The following is a 27497-nucleotide window of genomic DNA, read 5'->3' as shown; positions in this document are numbered from 1 at the left end:
AGACTAGCAGTTGGGAGGTTCGGCTGGCAACTTGTAAGGAGGATTCAGGTTTGCACAGACATGTCTCCCCCAACCCGCTTAAGATATACAAAATCAGCTTTTGACAGCTCACTAGTTCTCATCCGCGCATGCATTACACGTCCACTAAAACGTCAGGAGTTGGGTTGAATGATGCACGCAGTCCCAACTAGGGCATGTCTTGCTGACTTGGGGAATTGACTTGGTTATGGACCAAACCGGATCCATGTTATTTGATGGCAGTTTGGCCCAAGTACAGGACTATGAGTGAGATGGGAGTCTAGTTTGTTGGGTCCAGATGAGTTCTGAGGTTCCATAAGCATGCACTTCACTTCATCAAGGGGTGAAACCAAATCAGCTTGGTTTGAGTCCTATGGTGAAGATCATAAACGGATTGAGCATGGATATCCAACAGCAGCAGCAGGAGTCAAAACCAATGGATGAAACTCTTACTGCCTATCAAACCAACACATCAAAAGTTGAGCCTCTCTCTCATCGTTTTCTTTAGCGAAGAAACCATCCGGGAAAGTTATTTCTGCGACATCCAAAAGAAAACAGATCAACATAACAAAAGCGCAACTACCAAAAAAGACTAATAAAGCCAACCCCAAGTAAAAAAAATTGTCAAATATACGAATATGGCACAACACATTGATTTTTATTCCCGTGTCAGCTCTACAAAACAGCTGAAGCTCTAAAAAAGGCTCCTCTTGGTCACGACGAACAGATATTCCTTTGAACGTGAAAGAGTCCCTAGCCAGCCTCCAACTGGGCAAGAATCTTGTAGTTCCTTCGGTTCTGAATAAGATATATAAGAGCCTTACATCGGCTAAACTCCCATCAGCCTTAGCGCAAAGAGGTCTAATTCTCAGACCAAACCGCCAATTTAGTGCATATGTTCCATCAACCCATGTCGCGATGAATACAAAGAAACCCATAAAGTTGCCCACATGGCAAAGCAAATCCACTTTTGAGCAAGAAAACTGGATTATCCATGTGAGGATTCACCAACAGTAATTCCACTATATTCTGGCTGTAGCTTCTTTATGTAGTATTTTGATCCGCGAGAAAGGTTTATCCTTTTCCTTTTTGCTTCTGGGATGGATTCAATAGAGCACTCGGTAAATCCACGCCTAAAAAACCTTCAAGACAACCAGATCAAAAACATCAGAGGTAATTCAAGGTGTCCTTGGTGAAGAAAGCATTTTTGGGTAGAACAGAAATGGAACCCAGCATTGGTTTCACTGTGCCGTAAACAAAAAAAAGTAACAGAAATGAAAGGCCATGATAAATGATAAAAGTATTATATTTCAATAACACCTAATATGCAGTGGACTAAAACACGGTGACCCATCTGTTTGTGTGCTGTGTGAATTCCATCTTAAAGAGACACGAATCAGTTCACTCAGCAAATGGAAAGCAATTCAATGAAAATAGAAAACAAAATTGCAGCAATATATAAATCAATTTAAGCTTAAGAAGAAAATGACAGTAGATAAAAGCTAGAAAAGATCCACAAGCACTTGAAATCATCCAAGAGATACTCTTGAAGGGTGAAACTAAGAAATAATCAGGTAACATACCAATCTGCAGCACGAGTTGTCAGCAAAAATAGCTTCTCCAGTCCCAAAGATAACGCTTTCTTCTCAATGTAGTCTGAGAAATTGAAAACATAATCAGGATTTCATTCAAAAAATAAAACTTTGAGAAGCTACAATCAAAGAATCATTTTTGTTTCTAAACTGAGTTTTTGATACTGAATCACGAACTGGTCCACACAGACATTAATGGGCTTGTTTTGACACTATTTCCATACCCAAAAACCTAGAGACTTTCTCTAATTGTACTAGGTTTCCCGCTCAAAAATCAGACCCTTGAGGTTTCACCTAATTCTCAAAATGAAGGGCTGCATTTGTGTAATCTTAAGAAGTTTTGCTTTCATTTACCCTTTGAGAGGCTTCATTGTGAATGAGGCGAAACTTACAAATTCCGAAGCAAACGTGAAAACTGTCGGATGAGAGGCTAACTTTACAATTATTAAGAAGGAATTTGCAGACGAATTTTTGTTATGAAAATATTGAATGCTACCCAGGGAAAAGGAGCTTTGAAGAGGTTTAGTAAGCTTGGGAAGGAAGTTATCTTCCACCTAAAACAGCCTCAGGCTCAGATCATTGAGTAGGCGGATTCAGCAATTGCACAAGTTTTCTATGAAACTTGTACATTGTTTAATGCAACAAACTTTTTTCACTCTTAGGTTATGGCTAATGCTATCACTTCTATAGGACTGGATTTTAAGATACTTTGTTACATACACTGAAGACTCAAATTCTACACGTCATAAAAGAACACAGACTAACATGTCTATGGCTACTAGGATGCAAAACGAGCCAAGCTAGCTTGAGCTCGGCTCGAGCTTGTCCCCAAAATAAATGAGCCGATCTTGAACACAAGGCCAGGCTCGGCCCAGATAAATGAGCAAAGCTTGGTCAGGTTGAGGAACTTGATTAAAATGACTACACCCCCATTATAAAAAATTGGGGGGGGGGGGGGGGGGGGGGGGGGGGGGGGGGGGGGGGGGGGGGTGTTGTACCAGAGTTACCGGAAGCGCCTAGCTAAAAGGGGAAGCGCGCTTCGGAAGCGCGAAACGTCGCGCTTCCGAAGCGTGGGGGGAAGCGTCCCCCTTTTTTGGGAAGCGCGCTTCCCTTTAATGGGGGACGCGTTTCCCTTTAATGTGGGACGCGCTTCCCTTTAATGGGAAGCACGCTTCCCCCACGCTTCCCCCTCGCTTCCCCCACGCTTCCCCCTCGCTTCCCCCACGCTTCCCCCTCACTTCCCCTGTTTTTTCAAATTTTTTATATTTTTTATTTTTTATTTTTATTTTTTTTCGCTTCCCCCTCGCTTCCGAGACGCTTCCTAGGTCGCTTCCGAGACGCTTCCTAGGTCGCTTCCGAGACGCTTCCCGAATCGCTCCTAAGTGGTCCCACGCTTCCCCGCTTCCTAAAATTTTGAAAGTGCCTCGCTTCCCGCTCCCTCTTCCCGTATCGCTTCCCGCTCCCGCTTCCTCAACTGGCAACCATGTGTTGTACCTTGAACCCCTGCCCCCACCCCACCCCCATATGAACAAAAATAAGTATATATATATACACCCTCCCGCACCCAAATTTTTTATAAATTGCCGCACCTACACCTATGTGACATAGGTAAATACCTATTAAGGATATTTTGGTCATTTTAGTCCTTGTAATAGGTTGTACCCATTAAGGGCACATTAGTACTTTTACTTTATTTTTTTTTGTCATTTTCTATTTTTATAAGGATTATTTGGTCAAATACTAAATAGAATTGTTGGATTTTTTTTACTAGTCAACATAGAGTTGACTAGACAATAGAGCTGTCAGTCCAACAGTTATATTTATTATTTTTGTTGTTTTATGCTTGTTCTCAAGCATTAGCTCAATAGATTCTTTATATTTTTTAAGTGGCATTGTGTATGTGATTGTATCTTAACCCATAAGTGGTCTTCATTTGTGTATGTTGTAGTTTTCCATAAGAGGCATTTGTTTGTATTTGTCATATTTCATTACATGATATTAAAGCTTTGGTGCTCTTGGGTTATAACTTGTACATGAAGATCAAAAGGAGGATCGTGAGATTGGTAGAGCATTGGTTTGTTGATTTGTTGCCTCGGAAAGCATGCCATCAAACTTCTTCAACATCTTCCTTCCTACAATCTTTTTTTCTTCTTTCCTCTTCTTCTTGCCTCTCTATCTCTTGTTCTTATCCGTTATGACTGATAAAGAAATTGTAATGATTGTTCCTATCAAATTTGATGGAAAAAACTATAATATGTAGGCCACAGCGATGAAAAAAAATCATCATGGGCAAAGATGTGGCAATTTGTTGATGGTTACGGGTTGAAACTACAACCAATTCTCACAAGAATGGTTATTGGAGCCGAAGGTGAATCTAAGGAAGAGAACCTTAAGGAAGTTGAAAGGGAAAAAACTATGCTTGATTATAAAAACCTATAGAGTGGGAAGTGGGTTATGTTAAACTTCTTTCTCTCTTTATGGGTAGTGTCCATGAGGAATCATGCTCCGATATTCTTGAATTTGAAAGAGCGGATAAAGCTTGAGAATATGTTAGACAAATATATACCCAAAAAGATGCTCACAAGTAGAATCTTAAAGACAAAATACATAGTTGCAAACAAAGTGATAAAACTACGGGAATATTATAGTACCCGCAAAAGACTTTGAAATCACTTAGCTAAGCTTGAGCCTATATGGGAGACACCTAATGATGTTCAAGAATGGAAGAAATACAAGCATAAGGAATAATTGTTCCAAGTTTTTAGAGGTCTTATACCCGAATTTGAACAAGTTTGGGTCAATATCATTCATAGGGGAAAACCTCTTCCCTTGTATGAGCTCTTGACTCAAGTATGTACGGAGGAGACAAGGTTAAAATCCATGTCTGATTCTAAAGAGATCAAAGATAATGTTTTGGTCGTGTCAAGACCGATAATACCAATACAAATGTCTACAAACCACTACATTTTTCAAAACCTTATTATGGGAAACCTAGATATGAAGACAACAAGAGAAGAAATATAAATACATGTCATAATTGTAGAGAGTTTAGAAACATCAAGCCCTGTTGTCCCAAGTTCAAAAGAAGAAAAGATAAAAATGTGGCATCCGTGAAAACATCTCACGAAGAAAGAAGTGGAACCAATGAGGATTCAAAAAATCATTGGAACCATGTTCTATCAAATCATGGAGGTCCTTCATCCACTAATCAAGAACTCTACGTCTTCACTTTTCCGTAAGTTTTTTTGGCTTTTAGATTTTGGGGTCTCGTTTCATATAAATCTACATGTCATTACTTTCCAAATGTTGCATTAATTCAATGCAAAATAATGTTTTTACTACTGATGGGTCCTCTCTTAATATAAAAGATATTGTGAATTTCAAAAGTATTTTAAAATTTTCTGCTCCAAAAATTAGATTTATCCCAAAAATTAAATTTAAATATTTTCTCTGTTTCTCAAATTACCGACCATAGGTATAGTGTCTTCTCATCTAAACAATGTTTGGAGCATGATCTTAAGTCCGGAAAGTAGATTGGGGAAGGATATAGAAAAGGAGACCTTACTACATGGATCATATTTTGCTTCCAAAAAGAAATTTTTGTTATAATATTCAAAATGTAGAGATAGTTTTGTGGCATCAAAGACTAGGACATCCTAGTTTATCAAAGTTATCCCATGTACCACATTTGAACAAATTTTGTAATAAAAAATTTCATTGTGAAGATTGTGTTGTTTGTAAAATGAAAGCCTTTTCTTTTCCTAAACAGACCTTTTTTCTTTTAAATTATTTGAATTAGTGCACTCGGACGTATGAAGACCTTCCCCTATCTTATCTAAAGGTGGTTACTTGTATTATGTATTTTTTATTGATGATTATACTAGATTTTCTCAGATATACTTTCTTAGGCAAAGAGTGAAGTTTTTGAAAAATTTTAAAAATATCATAATCTTGACAAAAATCAATTTAAAACTGAAATTTTTATCTTCTGCTCCGACTCTAGGGGAGAGTTTATGTCAAGTGATTTCAAAACTTATTTTGAAAACAATGGGATTTTATACTAAAGATCATGTGCTTATACACCTCAACAAAATGGATTACCTGAAAGAAAACATAGGAACATAATTGAGACCACTAGAACCATTTTAATTTCAAAAAATGTTCCAAAACATTTATGAATTGAAGTTTGTTTGACTGTTGTGTATCTTATTAACAAACTTTCATCATCTAAGCTTTAAAATAGTTTTTCTTATAAAAAACTCTTTAAAATCTCTCCTGATTATCTTAGATTAAGACCTTTTGGATGCAAGTGCTTTGTTCTCACTAACAAAAATGATAAACTCTCTCTTAAGCTATACCATGTGCATTCTTTAGATACGGGGAAACCCCAAAAGGATTTAGATGTTTTGATTCAGAAAAGGACAAACTTTATATCTCAAGGAATGTTTATTTTTTGGAGAATGAAAGTTTTTTTCAAAATGTGCCTAAGAAGAACTCTTGAGTATTCTTTTTTATTTGAGATATTACCCCAAAATAGTAATGAGATTTAATTTAAAAATGTTAGTAATGGAGAACCTCAACTCAATCTCTAGGATGGTGGGAATATTGAATCTGAAGAACCTAATGTAATTCAATACAGAAGACGTGCAAATGATATACAACCAAGTGCTCTAGAAAATTATCCAAGCTCCTTGTCAGGGCCAATTTTAAGCAAAACGATCAGGGTGCTTGGTACATTGATTCAGGAATTGTCAGTCATGTCACAAGTGACGCAGGTAAATTCTCTAAACCGATTCCTTATTATAGTAAAAATAACATTATTACTGAAGATGGTAGATGCTACCCCATTACACACTCCGGAGATATTGTCTTTCCTTTGTCTAAATTACATTTTATCCAATTGTCGGGTGTATTGTGTTCTAATATAAAAAAGAAAATAGTCTTTGTTTCTAAGCTTGTTGCCAATTTGTATGTTGAATTTGCCGCCAAACTCGTGTTGATACGTGATGACACAAGTGGGTACCAGACGCAGTGCGAGTATGCCCTAGGTCGGGTACCACACTGCTCCGGGTCGGGTCCAACTAAGACCCAAACTCAAAACCCTTTTTTTGTTTTTTGTTTTCCCCTATCGAAACCCTCCCCCTTCCCACCCTTGGCAACAAGAGAGAGGTACCTACCTCCTCGTCTTCTTCTTCTTCTTCTTATCGTTCTCCTTCTTTGAAGATGTTAGGGTGGGTTAGCAGTAGGATGATCAAGGTGCCAAGGATATTGTTCATTCTGAAATCGTTACTTCTGTCCTAGTGGTGCCTAGTTCTGCTGAGAGGACTTTGGAAATAGTACTCCCGCAGTTGATGGGAAGAAAAAACCAGATAGACCAAAAAAACTTAGTCATGATTTAATTGTTGGTGAGCTAAATTTCATTGCTGGAGGTGCTACCTTGCATCCACGAACTAGTGGAGGCGCAAAATCTAAACCTGAAAACCTTAATTAATGAAGATATTCTCTTGGAATATAAGACGTTTCGCGAAGGAGTCTACCAATAGAGAGTTAAAAATTTCTGTTAGGACTTATAGACCTGAAATCTTGTTCATTATTGAACATATGATATCGTATAAGAGATTCAAGTCCTTAAAGTTCATATATAAAGATTTTACGTTGGCGCATGATGCTTTAAATTTATTAGTGTTTATGCACCTCAAGTAGGCTTAGATGATTCCATTAAGCATCAATTTTGGGAAGATTTAGATGGAGTAGTACAAGAGACATCTTATGGAGAAAAGCTTTTCATCGGCGGTGACCTTAATGGACATGTAGGCATTAGTAGGGATGGATTTGAGAATATCCATGGAGGCTATGGTATAGGAGAAAGAAATGAAAGTGGAGAAAGGATTTTAGATTTTTGTTTGTCCTATGATATGATCTTAACAAACACTTGGTTTAGGAAGAGGGAGTCTCACCTAGTAACATTTAAAAGTGGGGTTAATACGAGTCAGATAGATTTTTTCCTACTTAGAAAGAGAGATAGGGGTTGTTGCATCGATTGTAAGGTTATACCAGGAGAAAGTGTAGCTACACAACATAGAGTCTTAATTTTAGATCTTAGAATTAGACAATGCCGCAAAAGGGATAGACATAGGATAGATCCTAGAATTAAGTGGTGGGCACTGAAAGGAGCTAAACAAGGAATGTTTGTAGAGCAGGTAGTTAAGGAAGTTGATTGGTGTCTCGAGGAGGATTCAGAATCAATGTGGAATAAGATAGCGGGTGGTATGAGAAAAGTAGCTAAGGAGGTATTGGGTGAGTCTAAAGGCGGTGCACCACTAGGTAAGGATACATCATGGTGGAACGAGGATGTCAAATTAGCTATTAAGGTTAAAAGAGAGTGTTATAGAAATCTAAGTAAGAGTCGTGATAGTGAGAATTTGGAGAAGTATATGATAGCAAAGAAGGAAGCTAAAAAAGTTGTTCGAAACGCGAGGGCTAAGGTATATAAGGAGGTTTATGACAAGTTGGATACCAAAGAAGGCGAGAAGGATATTTATAGGCTTGCAAAGATGAGAGATAGGAAATCGAAGGATTTGGGTATGGTTAGATGTATCAAAGATGAAACGCAAAGGGTTTTAGTCAAAGATGAGGAGATTAAGGAGAGATGGAAAGATTATTTTGATAAGCTATTTAATGATAGTCATGCTCAAGATCTTGGAGACTTCTCCATTCCTTTTCATGAGATAAATCGTGACTTCATGCGCAAGATTCAAAAGAAAGAAATTGCAGAGGCTTTGAAGAAAATGAAATCAAGAAGGGCAGTTGGCCCATATGGTATACCTATCGAGGCTTGGAAATGCTTGGGAGAGAAAGGTTTACAATGGTTGACAAATCTTTTTAACTTGATTGGGCGAACAAATAAGATGCCTAATGAGTGGAGGAAGAGTACTTTGGTGCCTTTATATAAGAATAAGGGTGATATACAAGATTGCACAAACTATCGTGGTATAAAACTCATGAGTCATACTATGAAACTTTGGGAGAGGGTGATTGAGTCTAGGTTGAGGAAGGTTGTCATGATATCGGAGAATCAATTTGGTTTTATGCCTGGAAGATCAACTATGGAAGCTATACATCTTCTTAGACAACTTATTGAAAGATATAGAGAGAGGAACAAAGATTTGCATATGGTTTTTATTGATTTAGAGAAGGCATACGATAGAGTACCTAGGGACGTTCTCTGGTGGACAATGATGAAGAAAGGTGTTTCTCTCAAGTACATTAGTATAATTAAAGATATGTATGAAGGAGTAGTAACCAATGTCCGCACTTGTGGAGGGGTGACAACCAATTTTCCGATAACGGTTGGGTTACATCAAGGATCTGCTTTAAGCCCTTTCCTATTTGCGATAGTGATGGATGAGCTTACGAGATCAATTCAAGAAAATGTACCGTGGTGTATGTTGTTTGCTGATGATATTGTTTTGATTGATGAGTCTAGAGCTGGGGTTAATGCTAAGTTAGAATTTTGGAGACAGACATTGGAAGCTAGAGGTTTTAAGTTGAGTAAGAGTAAGACTGAATATATGGAATGTCGGTTTAGTAAGCAACGAAGTAGTGATGGGAGTGTAGTGAAGCTTGGTGAGCAAGATATACCGGTGAATGATTATTTCAAATATTTGGGATCCATCATTCAAAAGTATGGAGAAATTGATGGAGATGTAAATCATAGGATAAAGGTTGGGTGGATGAAATGGAAAAGTGCTACTGGAGTGCTGTGCGATCGTAGAATGCCATTGCGGTTGAAGGGAAAGTTTTATAGGACGACTATTAGACCCGCTTTACTATATGGTACGGAATGTTGGGCTGCCAAGAGACATCATATTCAAAAAATGAGTGTAGCTGAGATGCGGATGCTTAGATGGATGTGTGGAAATACAATAAAAGATAAGATTCGGAACGAAGAGATACGTAAGAAGGTAGGTGTTGCACCCATTGAAAATAAGATGCGAGAGAATCGTTTACGGTGGTTTGGACATATTCGGCGAAGGCCTAATGATGCTCCAGTTAGAAGGTTGGAGAAATGGGAAAATATATTAGTTAAAAGAGGTCGGGGTAGGCCTAGGAAGACTTGGATGAAGATGATAGGAAAGGATATGAATGCTTTGAACCTCACCAAGGACATGGCGTTGGATAGAAATGATTGGAGGAAAAGGATTCATGTGGAAGACCCAAAATGAATTTCTTTTTTGGTTCATATCGCTGACCCCAATTGTTTTGGGATGAAGGCGTAGTTGTTGTTGTTGTTGTTGTTGTTTGCATGATGCTTTAAATGATGAGGAACACATGTATATTATGTGTTTTTGGATCCAAATCGTGTTTCTTGCTCGAATATCCATGTGAATGATGGTTATATTTGGTGTGCTGCTTTTGACATTGTTAAGAAGAAAAAGTTATGATAGCAGGGGTATACCTTAGCAACCATTATGGTCATAGGCCTCAGAAGTTCCAAGCTCTTAGTTCTATGATTGAGGCACATAAAGAACCATGGATGATTATATTGGGGATTTTAATTGTGTTCTTAGTGCTTCAAAGAAAACCAACTTGCCTCCTTGGGTTCAGTTCTGCTCTCATTTTCAGGATTTTATTGTAGCAGGTGGTCTTTTTGAAATCCATGATCCGCACCACAAATTCACATAGACAAACAATAAAAAGGTAATTATAATCTCCAATGTAAATTGGATAGATGTTTTGTGAATTATCAGTGGTTTGATGGTGTGGGTATGGGAAGCTCTCTCAAGATTCTCCGTAACCTACTTGTTTTTTATCTTGAATGTATGGTTCAGCACAAGAAGAGAGATCCTTTCAAATTTTGTTCCTTATAGCTGATGGAACCTGAGTGTTTGATGATTGTTTCTGAGTATTGGAACTCAGTTCAATCTGGCTGTCCAATGATTTGCATCCTCAACAAGCTAGATGATGTCAGATCGAAGTTTTTGTAGTAGAAGCGTGCTTATTTTGGTAAATCCGATGTTAGGATTTTCTATATTCGGGAGGAACTACATGTGTTGAAGCAAAAACTGATTGTCTTAACACTGATTATTCTGATATTGAGCGTGAGATCGCTATTAAGAAAGAGTTGGATAAGGCGTAGACCCAGGAAGAGATGTATTGGAGGCAGAAATCATGTGTCCAATGGTTGAGAGAGGGGAACAAGAACACTAAGTTCTTTATGGCATATGTAAAAGGGAGGGAACATGCTAATAATAGTAATAATCTTATGGTTGATGGGTGTGTCATTACAAATGGGCAGCATATTGAAGATGAATGTTTGAGTTATTTTCAAGATCTTTTGAAGGAAGACACTGTTAGGGATGATGTGATGCCATTTCAAGGGGGTTTGCTTGTTTCTTAAGAAGAAAATGAGCTGATTCTTTCTCCCCTTTTTATTGTAGAAATCAAAGTTACAGTTTTCCAATCCAATGGTGAGAAATCCCCTGGACCTGATGGTTTTTCAGGTATGTTTTATCAGAAATTTTGGGATATTGTTGGCCTGGATATCTCTATTGTTAAAGACTTTTTTGTTAAAGGCAAAATTGTTAAGAATGTTAATTCTACTCTCTTGGTCCTTATTCCTAAAATTAAGGGTGTGAAGCAACTTCAGGATTTTAGCCCTATTTCCTTATGTAATTTCTTGTATAAAATTATTTCTAAGGTCATGGTGAATCATATGAGGGGAATTCTAACTAGAGTTATTTCTAAAAATCAAAGGGTTTTTCTTAAAGGATATTTGGGAAAGTATCCTTCTTACTCATGAGGTTGTAGATTCAATTGTTAATATGTGTGATCCTGCCCTATGTATGAAGTTAGACTTGTCTTAAGCATTTGATAAAGTATGCTGGAGGTTTTTGGAAAGCTTGTTGCTTCTCTTGGGTTTTCATGCGACTTGGGTGCATCGGGTTATGTTATGTGTATCTACTGCTTCTTCTCAGGTTGTAGTTAATGGAAAATCGGGTAAAAAAGTTTTTTAGTTCTCGAGGCATTAGACAATGGGATCACATCTCCCCCTATCTATTTCTGGTGGTTATGGAGTGGGCGTACTGCTCTTGGTATCTCACAAAATCAATTGGAAGCTATATCTTCCCGTGTTTTGACCATAGTTACTGAAAGCTTCTTACATGGGTGGGAAGCTCACTTCCAAAACTTGATGAGAACCTCGATTCTCCCACACTTCTCCTATGCTTTCCACATGCTTCTTATATTCTTATATGTTTTCTTACTCAACTTTTCATGTTTTTCACGTGTTTTTTATCACTCTTCTCACTTACTTCCATGTGCTTTCTCTAAATTGGTAGTCATCATTTTTAGATTTTGTTAAAAGTTTAATTCTTATACTAAAAAATCATGAAATTTTAATATTAGTCGCTTTCATTTTAGTTTTTATTTGTGTTTTATTTTGATTCCCATTTAATTCTTATATTTCTTTTTTATATTCTTTGCTTCCTGCTTCCTATACATTTTAAAATGCATCGCTTCTCGCTTCCGTTTCCCAGTATCGTTTTCCGCTTCCACTTCCTAATCTGGCAACCTTGGTTTTGAGCATCATACTTCATACGTGTTTTTTGTGGATGATGTGTTTTTATTTTGTAAGCCTGAGATGCATCATCTCAGTCAGCTTAAGAAGATCTTGGAAGAATTTGAGTTGGTTGATGGTATGAAAGTCAATGACAGCAAGTTAGTTATTATTCATCTTACTGTGCAGAAATCCTGTCTTCCGCAGATTTCTCATGTTGTTGGAGCAACTTCAAGAATTGCCTATTAGGTATTTGGGCCTCCCACTTTGTGTTGGTAAATTAGATTCAGATGTGTCGGCGAGTAGTTTCTAAGGTTCAAAACCATGTTGAGTTTTGGAACTCTAAATTATTATCATACTTGAGAAGAATTCTTTCGATTCAGAACACGAGTAGCATTTCAGTGTTTTAGCTTCTTTCATTCAAAACTCCTAAAAAGATTATTAATTTGCTTGAAGGGCTATTTTGTAACTTCTTATGGCAGGATGGAGAGGCAGGAAGGCAGTTGCATCTTGTGTTTTGGGATGTCCTTTGCAAACCAAGATTGGAAGGCAGTGTGGGTATTCATAGAATTGAATAGGTGAACAAGGCTTGTGTGGCAAAGCTAGCTTTGGATATCTATTGCAAAGACTATGTGCGCTGAATTTATGAGAGCTAGATATCTATGGAACAAGTTTTTTGGGTGCTAACAATGCCTATAAAGGTTCTAAGTGCTTGGAAAGGTATTATGTGGGGTCTGACTAGCATTCAAGAGTTCATGTCTTGTAAGGTATTGGATGGGAAAGACACCAAGTTTTGGACTGATCCTTGGAATGGGCTGCCATTTATTATGCTCATTGATGAGAGAAAAAAGAATTGTCCTGCTAACATTAAAAGTACTTCTGTCCAGGAAGGTCTTGTTGTTTTTGGCTTGTGCTTCTATCCTCCTTCTCCTTCACTGGAATCAGTATGGCAGCAATTTTTCTATTTTACAACTTCCTAGGGAAGAGAGAATTTGGTGGAAAGGATCATGCATTGCAGAGACAATATCCAGGAGGGAAATTTGAAACTCTATAGGAGTTGATGCAGTTCAACAACAATGGTTTAAGCTTGTTTGGGCAAAAGGAATGATTCCTAGAGTGTGTTGGGTTGTCTACCTAGCATGTTATGAAAGACTATTAATGCATGACAGATTGCATAGTTTTGGCATTTCTTTTCCAAATAGATGTGGCTTGTGTTGCAAGGAGGAGGAAAGTCATTTCCACTTACTTTTCTCATGTCATGTTGCTCAGAGTGTGTGGAAATTTCTGTTATAAACTTGGCAGGCAAAGAATTCTGCATTCAACTGTTTAGAGAGCTTATTTGAAGGGTGTCTAATTTAGTTTGAGCAACCTTGGCTGAAAAAATGTTGGGACTCAATTTTTCATGTGGTGTTGTGGAAATTATGGGCTATCAGGAATTTAATTTATCATGAAGATGAATCAGTAGAAATTATAGGGGATATAAGATCTGGTATATAGGAATAAATAGGAATAGGAATGGAGTAGGGATTGTTATTAGTCATGAGTTTATAGATAATGTAGTTGAGGTCCGTAGGAAGGGTGATAGGATTTTACTTATTAAATTAGTATTAGGTACGGATATTATTAATATTATTAGTGTTTATGCACCTCAAGTAGGTTTAGATGATTTCATTAAGCATCAATTTTGGGAAGATTTAGATAGAGTAGAACAAGGGATATCTTATGGAGAAAAGTTTTTCATTGGCGGTGACCTTAATGGACATGTAGGCATCAGTAGGGATGAATTTGAGAGTATCCATGGAGGCTATGATATAGGAGAAAGAAACGAAAGTGGAGAAGGATTTTAGATTTTGGTTTGTCCTATGATATGATCTTAGCAAACACTTGGTTTAGGAAGAGGAAGTCTCACCTAGTAACATTTAAAAGTGGGGATAGGGGTTGTTGCATCGATTGTAAGGTTATACCGAGAGAAAGTGTAGCTACACAACATAGAGTCTTAATTTTAGATCTTAGAATTAGAAAATGTTGCAAAAGGGATAAACATAGGATAGATCCTAGAATTAAGTGGTGGGCATTGAAAGGAGCTAAACAAAGAATGTTTGTAGAGCAGGTAGTTAAGGAAGCTGATTGGTGTCTCGAGGAGGATTCAGAATCAATGTGGAATAAGATAGCGGGTGGCATGAGAAAGGTGGCTAAGAAGGTATTGGGTGAGTCTAAAGGTGGTGCACCGCTGGGTATCATGGTGGAATGAGGATGTCAAATTAGCTATTAAGGTTAAAAGAGAGTGTTATAGAAATCTAAGTAAGAATCGTGACAATGAGAATTTGGAGAAGTATATGATAGCAAAGAAGGAAGCTAAAAAGTAGTTCGAAACGCGAGAAATAAGGTATATAAGGAGGTTTATGACAAGTTGGATACCAAAGAGGGCGAGAAGGATATTTATAGGCTTACAAAGATGAGATATAGGAAATCGAGGGATCTGGGTATGGTTAGATGTATCAAAGATGAAACGCAAAGGGTTTTAGTCAAAGATGAGGAGATTAAGGAGAGATGGAAAGATTATTTTGATAAGCTATTTAATGGAAGTCATGCTCAGAATCTTGGAGACTTTTCCATTCCTTTTCATGAGATGAATAGTGACTTCATGCGCAAGATTCAAAAGAAAGAAATTGCAAAGGCTTTTAAGAAAATGAAATCAAGAAGGGCAGTTGGCCCAGATGGTATACCTATCGAGGCTTGGAAATGCTTGGGAGATAAAGGTTTAGAATGGTTGACAAATTTTTTCAACAAGATTTGGAGGACAAATAAGATGCCTAATGAGTGGAGGAAGAGTACTTTAGTGCCTCTATATAAGAATAAGGGTGATATACAAGATTGCACAAACTATCGTGGTATAAAACTCATGAGTCATGCTATGAAACTTTGAGAGAGGGTGATTGAGTATAGGTTGAGGAAGGTTATCATGATATCGAAGAATCAATTTGGTTTTATGCCTGGAAGATCAACTATGGAAGCTATACATCTTCTTAGACAACTTATTAAGAGATATAGAGAGAAGAATAAAGATTTGCATATGTTTTTTATTGATTTGGAGAAGGCATACGATAGAGTACCTAGGGATGTTCTCTGGTGGACAATGATGAAGAAAGGTTCTCTCAAGTACATTAGTATAATTAAAGATATGTACAAAGGAGTAGTAACCAATGTCCGCATGTGTGGAGGGGTGACAACCAATTTTCCTATAACGGTTGGGTTACATCAAGGATCTGCATTAAGCCATTTCCTATTTGCTATAGTGATGGATGTGCTTACGAGATCAATTCAAGAAAATGTACCGTGGTGTATGTTGTTTGCATATGATATTATTTTGATTGATGAGTCTAGAGCTGGGGTTAATGCTAAGTTAGAAGTATGGAGACAGACATTGGAAGCAAGAGGTTTTAAGTTGAGTAAGAGTAAGACAAAATATATGGAATGTCGGTTTAGTAAGCAACGAAGTAGTGATGGGAGTGTAGTGAAGCTTGGTGAGCAAGAAATACCGGTGGATGATTGTTTCAAATATTTGGGATCTATCATTCAAAAGTATGAAAAAATTGATGGAGATGTAAATCATAGGATAAAGGTTGGGTGGATGAAATGGAAAAGTGCAACTGAAGTGTTGTGCGATCGTAGAATGCCATTGCGGTTGAAGGAAAAGTTTTATAGGACGACAATTAGGCCCGCTTTACTATAGGGTACATAATGTTGGGCTGCCAAGAGACATCATATTCAAAAAATGAGTGTAGCTGAGATGTGTATGCTTAGATGGATGTGTGGAAATCAAGGTTTTAAAACCCGTGACTCGGAACTCGACTCATTCTTTATTGACTCGTGACTCGGCGGGTCAACTCGGTGACTCGGACCGGGTTTTGTTAACTTTTGATTTTAAAAGAAAAACAATATATAATTTGTCTGAAACCATGTTTTTGAGTAAACATAGTCTCCAAATGTCTGTAAGAATATAAAAACAACTGCAAAGAGCTATAGAGGTTTGCTTGAATAATTGAATTTGATATATATACAAGCACTTTGACTAATTCATGACTTGAATTAGAGGATTTGGTCACCATGAGTTCAGTTTGCTACTACCTAAGGTTCCTAAAATGGCCAATCATATATGCTAGCTTGTTTTAAAAGTTTTAATTCCCTCTCTAACAAATCCATAAATGTAAAATAGGGATATATGTGCATATTGAAAGTTTACAAAATGCCCAATATCAACATAAATAAGCAATTTTCTCATGTATAAAACTATACAGGAAATATATTAATGGCACAACTATAAAAAGACTACTAATATTTGAATATGTACAATGCTTGTTCACATAACAAATGGATGATGAAACCTAAATGTGACTTCCCATAGGCACAGTTGACCCTCCATATATAGTGAGAATCATTTCTTTAAAATATTTTGCTAGAATAAGTTGATAACACAGGGTGAACAGTAGTTCGAACAACATGGTGATTTTATTCTATGGATTTAAATGCTTTTTTATCTTTAAATGATTTTTATTTTCTTTTTTATACAAAATCTGGGGGTAACCCTTGTTAAAATATATGTACTTATATATTTCAAAATTGTAATTTGAAACTCAAAAACAAATTTCAAACATCGCAAAACTCGCCCGAGTAAGGCCGAGTCAAGCCCGAGTTTTGGCTAACCGAGTTTGCCTTGCCGGGTTGACTCGCTGGAGGGCCGAGCCGAGCCGAGTCAACGAGTTGACGCGGCGAGTTTTAAAACACTGGTGGAAATACAATAAAAGATAAGATTCGGAACGAGGAGATATGTAAGAAGGTAGGTGTTGCATCCATTGAAAATAAGATGAGAGAGAATCGTTTACGGTGGTTTGGACATATTCGGCGAAGGCCTAATGATGCTCCAGTTAGAAGGATGGAAAAATGGGAAAATATATTAGTTAAAAGAGGTCGGGGTAGGCCTAAGAAGACTTGGATGGAGATGATAGGAAAGGATATGAATGCTTTGAACCTCACCGAGGACATGGCATTGGATAGAAATGATTGGAGGAGAAGGATTCATGTGGAAGATGACCCAGAATGATTTTCTTTTTTGGTTCATATCGCCGACCCCAATTGTTTTGGGATGAAGGCGTAGTTGTTGTTGTTGTTGCATGAAGATGAATCATCTTCTAGAGATAAGGTCAGTGAGGGTGACTTGTTCAGACAATTTTTTAGCTCAGAATTGAACGACTGAAATTATCCCAGTTAAATTATTTTCTGCAGGTGGGCTGGTTGTGGAGCCTCCAGTTCATGGTGCTCAACATCAGGTGCCTTTCAGCTTCGCATCCTATTCTATAGGATTGGTTGACTTTGTTTCCTTTGTTGCTTATAATAGAGAAAAAATTATGCTTATTGGGGGCTTCAAATACAGAAAGGAGCTGAAGCTAGTTGAGGAAGATTGCTATCATTCATTCACAGAGATTCAAGAAGGATCCGAAGTTATTGTTGTTTCTAACAACAAGAAATGGAGTTATCCACTTTCAGCTGCACTGGAAGAACATGGAAGATCTGTTTCTGCTTGTGTTTTTACTGCGTCTTTTGAGATAGAGGGTATATCTTGTAGAGGCCCATTTATGGCTATGGGCTATATTTTTTTCATGCTTCCTAGGACTGATTCTTTGTATTGGAAGGATAAGCCACCTGATGGGTACCCTTAATAGGGTGATCAATTGTAATTCTTATTCTCATATGATTAATAGAATTCGAGGAAACTACCCAGTGTTTGTTTCTCAAATAAAAGTCTTGAAAATTTTTAAAGATTTTGGGCTGTTGATTTTTCAAACCCAGCCAACTCTTAAGAAATCATGCATGTAGATCACATATGTAAGTCAATTTTAAAAAGAAACAAGAAAACCCCCAAAAAAGCCATTTAGCATATTTCATTTGGTAGGTTTTCATCACTATATATATAGGTTAATATTTGGTGCTATTGAAGGCATGGAACTATTGAGCATAAATCAACTTCTTTTCATGTTTTTTAGTTTTTCTATTGTAAATCGAACCTTATGGATGTGATCTACAAGGGTTTTTTAGTTGAAAATGAGTTTTGAATAATGTGATTGTGACATATAAGCAGTTTTCTTAAGGGCTTCAAAAACCAATGGCCCACAAATGTGCTAAAATTTCACAACTTAAAAAATCATATTTTTGGATTGAAATTGCACGATCCAACGTTTGTTGATCCTTGGCAAACAAATCATGTTAAACACATCTATGTGGTCAGATTGAGTCTTTAAAGTTTGGACCTATGATTTTCAGCTCAATAGTTCTGTGCCTTCAATAGCACCAAATATTAACCCTATATATATATGTGTGTGTGTGTGTGTGTGTGTGTGTGTGTGTAAATTAAATGTGTAGGGCCTAACCAATAAATCAACTGGCTCTAACTGGTTTAAGAAGTCATAGTTGCAGGCCCTTTTTGCTTAGTCTGAATGTGTAGAAGTGTTTGACGTAGCTATAAGATAGTGCTTGTTTACTAGAAAACAAGCTTTTGATCAAATTTATTTCAATGGAGAAACTTTACATTTTATTGCAAAACTTTGGTGCAATATGAGCCAGTGATATTTGGATTTCCTTAGAAACTTATCTAAGCATAAAAATTTCCTAATCTCACACCATTTTTCACTAAATAAGTTATAAAGAACATATTTCTATTGTATGAATAGAAATACAAGCTACAATTACCACCTTTTAAACCAGCTAGTCCTTTAACAGGTAAGGATCTACTCATTTCTTGTGCGTGTGTGTGCATGCAAAATAAAGGGTTTGATAGAGATGCTATAAGTGTTTCAAGATCATACCAAGTAATTTGTCCCCTTGTCCATGTCCACGACATTCAGGAGAAACTGCGATACAAGCAACTTCCCCAGACTTCTCTTCGAAGTAAGGAAAAAGGGCAGCACATGCAATAATAGAACCATCTCTCTCCATAACGATGAATGAATCCAGTGCTTCACGTAACTTTGGATAGAAATATGTTAGAAGCATGTTTGATCTTCTGAAAAAGTACAAAGTACATGTCTAGTAATAAAAGGGTATAAAGTACATGACCATATGAAAATAAAAGAAATGTTCATGCATGCACCTCTTCAAGGGTCCTTCTAATCAAAGCACCAGAATTTTCTAAAGGTTGTATCACTTGCTTTATTCCAGGAATATCTTCCATTCTAGCCATCCTTGTCCCCTCATAAACATCACTGCAAAGAAATGTTAAAGTTATCATATAACACAAAGCTTGCATTGCAATTTTTATAAAAGAAAAAAGTTAAATCAGAGTTAACAAAAAAATTCATGGAGCAAAGAGCCTCAAATTTCTCCCATAGGTGAGGGGTGGACCTAGGGAACTTTATTTATATAGAAAACCCTCCAAAGGGTAATTACGCATGAGTTGCAAATGTTTACAACAATTACAATTTGCTTCCCTATGTGGCTTGACTAAAAATAAAGAAAAATTAGTGAAATATTGCATATCTGCTGCACGTGGTAACAATACAAATGATAATAGTACCCCTAACTGACAAAATCACAAAATATCTGCATGACAACAACAACTACCCAAAACAATTGGGGTCGGCGATATGAACCAAAAAAGAAAATCATTCTGGGTCTTCCACATGAATCCTTCTCCTCCAATCATTTTTATCCAATGCCATGTCCTCAGTGAGGTTCAAAGCATTCATATCCTTACCTATCACCTCCATCCATGTCTTCCTAGGCCTACCCCGACCTCTTTTAACTAATATATTTTCCCATTTCTCTATCCTTCTAACTGGAGCATCATTAGGCATTTGCCGAATATGTCCAAACCACCGTAAATGATTCTCTCATCTTATTTTCAATGGGTGCAACGCCTACCTTCTTACATATCTCCTTGTTCCGAATCTTATCTTTTATTGTATTTCCACACATCCATCTCAGCATACGCATCTCAGCTACACTCATTTTTTGAATATGATGTCTCTTGGCAGGTACCATATAGTAAAGCAGGCCTAATAGTTGTCCTATAAAACTTTTCCTTCGACCGCAATGGCATTCTACGATCGCACAACACTCCAGTTGCACTTTTTCATTTCATCCACCCAACCTTTATCCTATGATTTACATCTTCATCAAATTTCTCCGTACTTTTGAATGATAGATCCCAAATATTTGAAACAATCATCCACCGGTATTTCTTGCTCACCAAGCTTCACTACACTCCCATCACTACTTCTTTGCTTACTAAACCGACATTCCATGTATTCTGTCTTACTCTTACTCAACTTAAAACATCTTGCTTCCAATGTTTGTCTCCATAATTCTAACTTAGCATTAACCCCAACTCTAGACTCATCAATCAAAACAATATCGTCAGCAAACAACATACACCACAGCACATTTTCTTGAATTGATCTCGTAAGCTCATCCATCACTATAGCAAATAGGAAAAGGCTTAAAGCAGATCCTTGATGTAACCCAACCGTTATAGGAAAATTGGTTGTCACCCCTCCACAAGTGCGGACATTGGTTACTACTCCTTCATACATATCTTTAATTATACTAATGTACTTGAGAGAAACACCTTTCTTCATCATTGTCCACCAGAGAACGTCCCTAGGTACTTTATCGTATGCCTTCTCCAAATCAATAAAAACCATATGCAAATCTTTGTTCATCTCTCTATTTCTCTCAATAAGTTGTCTAAGAAGATGCATAGCTTCCATAGTTGATCTTCCAGGCATAAAACCAAATTGATTCTCTGATATCATGACAACCTTCCTCAACCTAGACTCAATCACCCTCTCCCAAAGTTTCATAGTATGACTCATGAGTTTTATACCACGATTGTTTGTGCAATCTTGTATATCACCCTTATTCTTATATAGAGGCACAAAAATTCTGCATGACAAAATCACAAAAATTCTGCATGCAGAATCTATTACATCTTAACACTCCCCTTCAATTTGTGCATCATTCTTGAACGTACAAAACTTGTCTTTCAAATAATGCATGCAGATCCCTCAATAAGTCATTTATGAAAATATCTAAAACTTGATCTTATCATAATACACTTAGGCTGTTAGGCATAATCTCTTCTGATTTCCGCTTCTCTTGCACAAAGTGATAATCATCTGGAAATGCTTTACTTTCTCATGCACTACAGGATTAGAAGGCCAAGCTATTGCTCTTTTATTAACATAAAATATGGATGACCCTCTGTAACTCTATCATCATGATCACTATTAATGTTTCCACCAAACACTGGCCATTGCTTTGTACCTGGCCTGAATACTAGATCTTGCAATACTTTTTTATTTACATAAGATTCTTCTCCAAGAAAACACAATAATCTAAAACTGATTTCTGGCATCTATCGAATTTTAATCATAAAAGCCAACAATTATTTGAACTTAAAGAGGCAGAATAATTTTTGTGATATAAGGTCATTACCCAATGTAGTTTTAAACGATGCCACAAAGACGTGGACACAAGGACACATGATGCGCTCGCAAGTTCAAATTTTTTTTTTGGAAAATAAGACACAAGGACACAGAAATTTTTAGTATTTTTAATCAATAAAAAAACTAATGTTTTGATATTTTAATGTTAAAAAAGCATTTTTATTGAAATAAAACCTTAAAATATTAAAAATAATAAAATTTTATCCATATGTGCCAGAGTATGTCCGCTTGTGTCACTGGGGGCACTCCACCAAAATGGTGTGTGTCCCTGTGACAGTTTTAAAATATCTCATTATCCTTTTTAAGGCCTCCACAGTAGGCTACCCATAAATTGACATGCTTGATTTACTGCATAAGATATGTCGGGCTTTGTTAGTATTAAATACTGCAAAGTGCCAGTCATACTCTGCATTTTCCTGGACCTTTGTGGAATTCTCCACATTCCTTGGAGAGTTTTCAATTCATTGCTGATGGGGCATCAATCGGCTCAACATTATGCATATTATATTTTGGAAGCATAGCAATAGCATATGTTTTTCAGAATTAATGTAGTATTTTCCCTAGCAACCTCAATCTCAAGAAATAACTTATCCAAACCTTTCATTACAAAAGTCTTGTTTAAGCACCATTTCAATCATTCAATCCACTGTTCAGAACTTCCCTAATAAAAAACTCATCAACGTATAAAAGAATAATAACAATACCATAGTAATCTGAGTACATAAACAATAAATTAGCAACTAACATATTTTTGAAACCAGAACCTTTAATCTCATTATCAAACATGTAAAGACCCGCTTCAATGCATAAATTGATCTCTTTAGCTGGCATATAGGTCTTCTAGGATTGGCTTCACAAAAGTCTACAAGTTCAACTTATTCATTCAGCTCACCATGAAGAAACACATTTTCAACATTAAGTTGATAAAGACACCAGTCATAAGATAATGAATGCAGTCGCAGACAACTAACAACCAAGCTGAAGGTTTCTTCACAATTAATCAGATGTTTCTGATTCTATCATTTTGCTACCAACCTCACTTTAAACCCTTCTAAGCTACCATCAGTACTATACACTCGACCTTATTCCAAATACATTTTTTTAACTTTTGGTCTTTCAACAATACCATCATTACAATTTCTTCAGCTAGAACTCAATGGAACAAGCATCTATCTTTAATGTCAAGTAAGAACATATGGAATTTTCAATTGAACATTTATCATAAGAGACAAAACTGATAAAAGTATCAGATCATCATAGGATGCCTTGGTTCATGTGATTGATTCTTTGTCAGATTGAAAAGGTGGTAACGCAGGAATTCAAGTACTAGGAGCATCTCCTTGTGACAAAACTGGTGAATGCATTGCTCTCGCCTGTCTTTAATAAACAATTGTAGCATTTCATACTCATTGTGCATATTGAGTAGCATTTGGAACATTTTGTAAGACATATTCTCTAATTTCATCAAGCTGGTGATTCATTAATTGTTGCATTTCACCATGATAAAATTGAGCAAAATCTCTCCTAGGCTGGTTGATTGGATAATTTCAAGTAACAATTGTTGATGGACAAAGATTCATCTTTATTTGCAGTATTCTATCCTGCATTTGTCAACTTTCCAAAAGAAATAGAACTTTGTCTCATTAAAGGTTACATGCTCAAAATGAGAAATTTTCTACTTAGGAAGAAATAGCACTTGAAACCTTTATGGAAGTTAAACTATCCAACAAAAGCACAATTCAATCTGAAAATTTCGGCATGAATATTGTATCTATTTTTAATGTTCTTGATGCTTAAATCCATGTTTTCGAATCCATGAACATGTCTGAAAATTTATGCATACATATTTCATGTATGTTTTATGTTCTTGATGCTTAAATCCATGTTTTCGCATACATGAACATGTCTAAAAAAATTTGCATACATATTTCATGTATTTTTTATGTTCTTGATGCTTAAATCCATGTTTTCGCATCTCTAAACATGTCTATAAATTTTCAGTTGTTAATATATATATATACCCATCAAGGGTATTTCGGTCTTTTTACTATAATAGGTGCCAGCCCATTAGGGGCTGATCATATTTTATTTTTTTTCTTTTATTCTTTTTATTTTTTTGTGTAATAAGTCTTTTCAGACTTGATGGGACAGCTCCATATAGCTATCGGAGCTGCCCCCAACGGTCATAAATATGGAGTTGCCCCCTTTGTATTATAAATAGGCCCTTGTATTTTCCACTCTTCTAAGAGTGCTTATATGTTTCGTATCGCTATTGACTATTATCATTTACGACGTCAGAACTCGTTAAATTATTGTTCACGGCACACATCGCAAATCCTTTTTGCGATATATTATAGAGGCGGAGGCGAATACAGCGATTGCTGGGCAGAAATGCTCTATCATAACGATGGCGACCTTAGTCAATGCCACACATTCTGAACAACAGACATCTATTTTCGATTAAAGTTTATTTATTTACGAGATCCACAGACGAAACGTGTCTGTTACATGTACTAATAAAGAATTAAACAATAAAATAAGTGACGCATTTTGGATTTAATATGTTTCATTACATGGTATCAGAGCTTTGATATTATTCCAACAGTATCAAGAGAAGGATCGTGATAACATCAAAAGGAGAATCGTGAGTTTGGTAAAATAACGAAACGTGGATCGTTGCATCAGGAAGCGCACCATCTCTCAAATCTTGTATTATTCTTCTTTTCTCTCTATATATATAATCTTTTTCTCTCTCTTCTTTATCTTTATTGTAAAAGAATGGAGAATGAAAGAGAAGTTATCATCTCAATTCTCGTATGACTCAATGATCCAAATTATGTAATGTGGGCATCCATAATGAAGCAAAAAATATAGGAAAGGGTCTATGGGGTTTGGTTGATGGTACCCTATGTCACATGGGTGCAGGTGCGGCACTCTCAAAAAACTTGGGTGCGGGGGTGCGGCAAAAATATAAAAAATTATATATATATATATATATATATATATATATATATATATATATATATATATATATATATATATACATAATTTTTATGTTTTAAAAGAAAAAATAAATCTTGTGATGTTTCGGAAAACCCCACCCCTGTATGGGTCGAACTAGGGTCGGGTCTGGACCCGACCGGACCCAAACTAAATACCCCACCCCCGTGCTTTTACAAAGCAACAGAGGGGTTAGGGTTTTCTAATTCGAGAAAACCCTCCCCACCTCCGCCGCTTGTCCTGGTCTCTCCTCACGTCCGACCTCCAGCCGACGGCTCGCCAGAACGTCGACCGATAGCCTAACCCCCCCCCCCCCCCCCATGTGCTCATCCCTCTCCCTCTCTTTGTTACCATCTCCTCCCCTTCGGTTTCCCTCCCTCTCGAGCTCCCTCAGTCACCGGAATCCTGACGAACCCCACCGCTCGTTTTTCCCTCTCTCTCACGACATTTTTCCAACAGTCAACCCCCCTCCTGCGGGCACCCTGTTCGCCGGCGACTTCAGCGCCCTCCGCGGCATTCTCAGGTAAATCCCCCTTCCCCCGAGTCTTCTTCTTTCTTATCCTTCCCCCGAGTCTTCTTCTCTCTTCTCCTTCTCCCTCGACCTTCTCGCGGGCACCCTGTTTGTCGGCAAACTTGGGAGCATTTTTTGGGGGTTCAAAAAATGGACACAAATGACCCTGGGTACGTTGACCGCACCCAGGGTCCCGTTGACCACACCGAGTGTCGCACCCGTGTCACGTCGACGCGGGTATGGCACCCAGTTTGTCGAGTCCCTATGACTTAGATGGTACCGAAAAAGAGCCCAAACTCACCCTTACCAAAATTGAAAATGGAAAGAAAGTTGTTCTTCAAGGAAAGGAAATGTCAAAAGTTGTTTCCGATTATGAAAAGAAATGGAAAGAATGGAGAATGAGACATTTCAATATAATTTGATGGCTCATCAATAGCGTGGATATTCACAAGTGCTCTAGTCTAGCGAAATTTGATTTCGCTAGTTATGCATAGAAATATCTTAAAGACATGTATAGTCTTAAAGATATTGCTCACATATGCAATATTCAAAACAAAGTAAGAATTATGACTAAAGGAGAGATGAACCTTAGGAAAAATTATAATGCACTCTCTCTCCTTTGAGATGAATTGGCTCTATGGCATTGCCCTCAAGATGTAGAACTTCGTAAGAACCAAATTAAAACGGAGCATTTCTACCAATTCATTAACGGGCTTAAACTCGAATTTAAAGGAACCCAAGTCGGCTCTCCTTCATAGAGGAGGTGTACCAACCATAGTTGAAATTCTTGAGGAGTTAACTATACAAAAAAATATATTAAGAAACCATCTGCCTCAAAAGATGAAAAATTTGTGTTTGCTATGTCAAAGCCCAGTAATCACACTAGGAGTTATAAACCTTCTCACTTTGTGAAAAATGAGAATGGAAGAAACCCCAGTAACTATGAAAGAAGTGATAAAAGAGGAGATCATGAATACAGAAAAAGCTGGCAAAATCATATGCTATCATTGTTATGAACCAAGACATATCAAGCCCTTTTGTCCCAAAAAAAAGAAAGATGGTCATAGAGATGACAAAAGAGTTGCTTTGGTTGAAAGGAATGATATAGATGACTCCAAATGTATCGGCTCGCTATCTTTGGCTCAACTAATGGAGGCATTACAACCAATGTTCAAAACTTAAGATTCTTCATTCTCGGGAGCGGCCATATTCACAAGGGGTGACCCTAGTAAGACTTTCTAGATCCTTGATTCCGGTGCATTTTTTTATATGACTCCAAATGAGTCCATATTATCGGAATGACATACTAACTCAAATAATTCTTATGTTTCAAGTGTTGATGAAAGATCTTTAAAAATCAATAGTTTTAGAATTTTTCAAAAACAACCAATCTTTCAAATACCAAATATTAGAGTAATACCAAAATTAAATTTAAAACTCTTACATGTTTCTTAAATTATGGATCATGAATGCAAACAATTTTCATCTAAAGGTTATTTATTATAGAATTTTAAGTTCGGGAAGCCGATTGAGCAAGGCCATAGAAGAGATCTCTATGTAATGGACAATCTTGAGTTATCAAAACAAACTTCTTGTAATTTTATGAAAAAGAAAGATATAGAAAATGGGCACAAAAGACTAGGACATCCTAGCGTGTCCAAATTACACTTGTTTTCATTTCTTACAAGTTATAAAGAAAGAGATTTTGTTTGTGAAGATTGCATTCTTGGCAAAATGAAGTCTTTGCCCTTTAGACCAAGACATTTTATATCTAAAAATTCATTTGAATTAGTGCATTCGGATGTGTGGGGACCAGCTCCTGTTGTATCCAAAGGAGATGTATCCTATTATGTTGTGTTTGTAGACGACTATAGTAAATATTTTTTCTTAAACAAAAATCAGAAGTATTTGATTGTTTTAAAAAAAAAATCATTGCTATATAAAGAATCAATTTAAAACCAATATTCAAATCTTTAGAACCGATTCTGGGAGAGAATTTGTATCAAAAGAATTCGAAAATTACCTTGGTCTACATGAGATTGTCCATCAAAAACTTGTGCATACACTCCTCAATAAAATGGACTAGCCGAGAGGAAGCATACGCATTATTGAGACCACTAGAACACTTCTTTTGTCTAGAAATGTTCTAAAAGGTTTTTGGGCTGAAGCCGCCCTTATGGCAGTATATTTGATAAATACAATGCCTTCAAAAAACATTGAAAATATCTCTCCTATTGAAAAACTATTTAAAACATCTCCCGATTATAAAAGGTTAAGAGTTTTTAGATGTAAATATTTTGTCCTTACCAATAAGAATG

The 27497-nt window shown here is 36.8% G+C and overlaps 1 protein-coding gene across 1 annotated transcript in view; it reads right to left on the bottom strand.

Moving 5' to 3' along the window:
• Nucleotides 1–639: 639 nt before the first annotated feature.
• LOC149837436 (putative amino-acid acetyltransferase NAGS1, chloroplastic) overlaps nucleotides 640–27497 on the bottom strand; it is a 67831-nt gene continuing 40973 nt past the window's right edge. The window contains exons 7-10 of the mRNA XM_090006040.1: nucleotides 19313–19424; nucleotides 19029–19188; nucleotides 1602–1674; nucleotides 640–1160 (exon numbers count right to left, since the gene is read on the bottom strand). Coding sequence (XP_089862166.1) covers nucleotides 1007–1160; nucleotides 1602–1674; nucleotides 19029–19188; nucleotides 19313–19424 — 499 coding nt within the window. The 3' untranslated portion in view covers nucleotides 640–1006. The remainder of the gene's footprint in view (nucleotides 1161–1601; nucleotides 1675–19028; nucleotides 19189–19312; nucleotides 19425–27497) is intronic.

The sequence above is a fragment of the Nuphar pumila genome, chromosome 5 (genome assembly GCF_984573655.1).
Source record: "Nuphar pumila chromosome 5, dmNupPumi1.hap1.1, whole genome shotgun sequence".
Lineage (NCBI taxonomy): Eukaryota > Viridiplantae > Streptophyta > Magnoliopsida > Nymphaeales > Nymphaeaceae > Nuphar > Nuphar pumila.
The sequence above is the reverse complement of the archived record's forward strand: the minus strand, read 5'-3'. Positions and strand labels throughout refer to the sequence as shown.